This window comes from Macrobrachium nipponense, chromosome 29 (assembly GCF_015104395.2).
Source record: "Macrobrachium nipponense isolate FS-2020 chromosome 29, ASM1510439v2, whole genome shotgun sequence".
Taxonomy (NCBI): Eukaryota; Metazoa; Arthropoda; class Malacostraca; order Decapoda; family Palaemonidae; genus Macrobrachium; species Macrobrachium nipponense.
This window is the reverse complement of record NC_061092.1, coordinates 38,903,385-38,908,384: the sequence shown is the minus strand read 5'-3', so window position 1 is coordinate 38,908,384 and position 5,000 is coordinate 38,903,385. Positions and strand designations below refer to the sequence as shown.

At 33.1% G+C, this 5,000-nt stretch overlaps 2 protein-coding genes across 5 annotated transcripts in view; one reads left to right on the top strand and one right to left on the bottom strand.

The window, feature by feature from the left end:
• Positions 1-114, top strand: part of LOC135206318 (cation channel sperm-associated protein 2-like) — a 443-nt gene extending 329 nt beyond the window's left edge. The window contains exon 2 of the mRNA XM_064237740.1: positions 7-114. Coding sequence (XP_064093810.1) covers positions 7-114 — 108 coding nt within the window. The remainder of the gene's footprint in view (positions 1-6) is intronic.
• The window catches only part of LOC135206248 (uncharacterized), a 518,947-nt gene that overhangs the window by 86,305 nt on the left and 427,642 nt on the right, over positions 1-5,000 (bottom strand). The gene's annotated exons all lie outside the window — the stretch shown is intronic.

Genomic DNA, 5,000 nt, shown 5'->3' with positions numbered 1-5,000 from the left:
GATCAGGATGCTGATGACGATGATGATGATAATGGAGAGAGAGAGAGAAGTGATGACGATGATAAAGGAAAACAAGATGATGGTGATAATGAGGATGACGATAATGGAAAATAAGATGAAAGGGATGATGATGATGATAAAGGAAAGCGAGATGAAAGTGATTATGATGATGTCACTGATGATGAGAAAGGAAAATGAGATGAAAGCGGTTAAAATGATGATGCAAGTATTGAGCATTCTCATCATCATCACCATAATAATAATAATAATAACCGTTTGAATTTGATTATCGGGTTTATATGACAATTCTCATCATCATCATCACTATATCATAGTAATATTAGTAAATGGATTGTAGGAAACAAAGTATACGAATGAGAAGAATTAAAAAAAAAAAAAAAGATGTTAGCAGCGACAAGCAGTTATTATCCTCAAGATGAAAATAACAGGAGAGCATCTTTGTAAAGATAATGTTGATGATGATGCAAGAATCAAAGAAGAAGAAGAAGAAGGAGAAGAAGAAGAAGAAGAAGAAGAAGGAGAAGAAGAAGAAGAAGAAGAAGAGGGCGAAGCGAGTCGCCTCCTAATGACTGTGAGCTTCACTTTCAGGACGGTGCCCCGGCCGTCCTTTTATGCCCTGAAGCCGAGCAACATACCCCACTGCCATTCATATTCCTCTGAGCAACATCGTGCCTTTTTTTAGCAATTGCAAGCAACAGCAACAGCTTCTTAAAGCATCGTCCCTTTCAGGACACTGGTCACCGCCAGTGCCCTCCTCACCCCTCCCTCCCTACCCACCTACCCACCTACCCAAGCCTGCCCACCCCTTCCCTCCTTCCTCTTTCAGCTCGTTCTAGTCAAAGCATGAACGCGCATATGCCAGCCAACTCACACTTCTCTCTCTCTCTCTCTCTCTCTCTGCGCCCATTGATTCTCTTTTCCATCCTGTTCTAACACATGCACACACAAACGCACACACACACACACACACTCATACACAAACCCATGATTAGTTTCCTTCGTGGTGTTTACGTCCCGTCTTTAGCTACACGACCTAAATGACCCGGAATTAAGGTGTGCAATGAGTACGATTGGGGTTTCGGTATAGGGGAACGACTTGACCTATATATCTTTTCCTTTCAGACGGTCCCTCGCTGGACAGGTCGTAATTTTTAGCCCACCTTCATCCTAGCCCTCCCCAATCGCCAACACTCTCCCCCACCCCACCCTCTCCCCTCCCTAGCTCCCCCAACACCTCAAAGACTCAGTTCAGTCTGCCTTTGTTGGGGTTCTTCTTCTCATGCACATTTTTAAGTCTGCTACTTCTCCTCCTCCTCGTCCTCCTCAGTCCTCCTTATCACCCGTCCTACTCCTCCGTAATCTCCCTCTCCATCTCTTTCCAATCTTCAGCTTCCCACGCCTCCCCGATCCTCCTCCTCCTACTCCTCCTCCCTCTCCTCTTCCTCCTCCTCCTACGAGCCGTCACCTTTGCATCTTACCCTCCAGCCTACTATGCTTCTTCCACCCTCCCTCGCCTTCCCTTCGTTTCTTCCCCACCGTCTTCCCTCCTCTCCGTCACTCTTCCCCTTCTCCTGCAACGTCGCCAAAAGCCGTCAGTGTGTCTTCCCTATACCCCTCACTTTTCTGTCTGTCACTTCTCCTCTTTATCCTTTCACTCACTGCATATTTTTCCCTACATTCCCTAACTTGCACAGTCTCGGTCATCATCGCACAGTCTATCGTTTTCTCCTAACTTTGCTGTACTGGTTCACTTCCATCTCTCATATGGTAACGTTCTCCCTAACCTGCCTATCCTTATTTTCTTTAATCTTTCTTATATATTTGCATTATTTCATCCTTTTTCTATCTTCCTTAATATTTCGCCTTCCTTTGCCATGTCTCCTGCACTAATCGTATTGTCATCCTTAGCCGTACCTTGTCTTTTTTTTCTTCGTTTCCCTCTCTTCCAGTACCATATCTCTCTTCCCATCTTAGTTCTCTTTACCTGTTATCCCTCCCACTTCCGTTCCTCCCTCACCATTTCCTCTCTCAGCATGACTGTGTTCTAGTTCCGGAATAATACAGGGTATATTACCTGTTGTTTCAGGAGTGCAGTAAGCTGATAGTGGTAAAAAAGTAATTCTATATAATTATTGTGGGTTCGATGACTTTCATGGGTCAGGAACTTTTGATATGAAGTCACAAAGTAAAAGGTCAACACACCAATGAGTCGAGGACTTCGACGAAGCAGATTATGCATAATAATCAAAAGATAATATTTTGCTAATCACGTCACAACCAGAAAAATTTAGAAAATGCTCAAATATTACTGCTATTAAAAAGTGCGGTCCTATTCGTGAGAAAATGGGGTGAAAATACCTTTTTGTCAATTTTATATCTAATTTTCCTAAACATTACAGAGAAAATTAATTATCAAAGCCCTGTCTAATATTATCATTAGATGGACGGGAGAAGGTATGATTAGTCGGCAAAATATACATTCTCAATATAACAAATCAAAAATATAGATAGGAAACCTAGTCTTCAAGCGGAAATGTATATTTTGCTAAATGTAAACAAGGTTCCAAATAAAACATAGGTGTCTAAATTCATACGCAAGCGCGTGTACTTACATACACACACAACATATATATATATATATATATATATATATATATATATATATATATATATATATATATATATATATATATATATATATACATATATATACATAGTAAATGCATATACACATTTATATATATATATATATATATATATATATATATATATATATATAATATATATATATATATATACATATATATATATATATATATACTATATCTATATATATCGTATATATATATATATACACGTATATATATATATATATATATATATATATATATATATATATATATATATATATACATACATGTGTGTGTGTTGCGCGCGCTTGAGTGCGCACGCACGTCTGTATATGAATTTAGAGGATTATTCTTTCTTTATAAATTTATATATATATAAAATATATATATATATTTATATTATAAAACTATATATGTAAATTCATACACAATCTTGCAAGAATGTAGAGGGTTATGATTTCACTGTAACACTATGCATTTAGTGAAATATATATTTCAATTTGAAGACTGGGTGTCCTATGCTATTATATCCATGAACTCTTCCAGTTAATTTGAATAAACAAATAATATCGAACATCACTGAACATAGTACTTAATTTTTCTGTGGTAGCTTAAAAAAACATTAAAAGACTAACATGTCACTGAAAAGTAGCTGAAAAATATAGAGTTTTCAAGGTAGATAAGGGAAGAAATGAGAAATAATGTTTAATAATACGACGTATGTATTCTCCAAAATATACACATACGTGGTCTTAAAATAGATGATTGTCCACATACAGGAAAATAAAAAATATACACACACATATACATCATATATAATATATATATATACACACGCACACACACACACACACACATATATATATATACATATATGTATATATATATATATATATGTATATTATATATATATATATATACACACATATATATATATATACAGTTTATATATATATATATATATATATATATATATATATATATATATATATATATAATATGATATATATATATATATATATTATATAGATATACATATATATATATATATATAGATATATATATATACAGTTTATATATATATATATATATATATATATATATATATATATATATATGCCATCAGTTCTGAAATAGCAAACACTTTTATGAAATGCTGAATAAGAATGGAAGACGTATGCCTATAAAACTGAAGTCATCTTATTAGCTAACAAGGAATAAATAGACCGAATCAATAAGTAAAGAGCGTAACAAAATGATTGCATAGCTCATCATATTCAACATATTTGCTACTAGTAATGTTTAGATCATTGTAAAACATTCGTCCCAAAACTGAAGAGATTAGTTTTAAGCTAAGACTATGACATATTTTTATTTATTATAAAAATAAATCTCTTGACTTTTCCAAATTGGTTGAATCCTTTTTCTAGTCTTTCTAACAATTATCAAATCAAGTTTAAAGTGGTCAGGTATTTTCTGAAATTAATTGTTCATTATTGCTTATTGTTACTTAAATAGATATATGCCCCCGCAGTGAAATAGTGAAAACAAACTTATTTTACCTGCAAGATAATTTTATTTGCAATAATTTGTTGTTATGTTAAATTCTTCTGTAAAACTATATAGATTCCACCTTTTTCTTGGTTCATATCGGCTAATCCTAATTTTTATCATTATACATGAGGTTAATGTCGTTTCAATATGCATCTAGCGTGTTCTGTTGTAAATAAAAACTAAGTTCAATTTCTGTATTCATTACGATAAGCAGTTATGTCTAAATTTTTATATGGGGTAAAATGACCAAGTCCTAATATAACCTTATCATTTTGTTTTAAAATTTCTTATATATCATTACTGAGTGAAATTCAAATCAATGAACCCCTAAACGTTAAAATGTAATTGTACAGGTTTTCGTGTATCACATTATTTTTATTCACTGTACTGTTGTATAATAATGCATAAAATCATAATGATCGCTAATACCTTAAAATACCGTTTAAACATTGAAATGATTAATACAAATATCTAGACCTCTTATATAAGCAATTCAATTCAATAATATAGTGCCTGATAGTCCATCGTGCTGAATATTCAAGTATGCAGCCATGATGCTGTAAAATTTGCAATATTTCATTTGCTTTTGTAATATAAAAAGCAATATTTCATTCTTTCACACGATAGAAATTAATTACCACCTTCGCATAAGCGTCTAATATAAATATATACAAAAATATAAAACAAGAAGAAACTTTAAAGTCTCAAAAACAAATGACTTATAAGAAAACATCGACGTTCAGTTTCTATTTTAGATGAAAATGCAGTTAATTACATCACACAAATATTTATGGA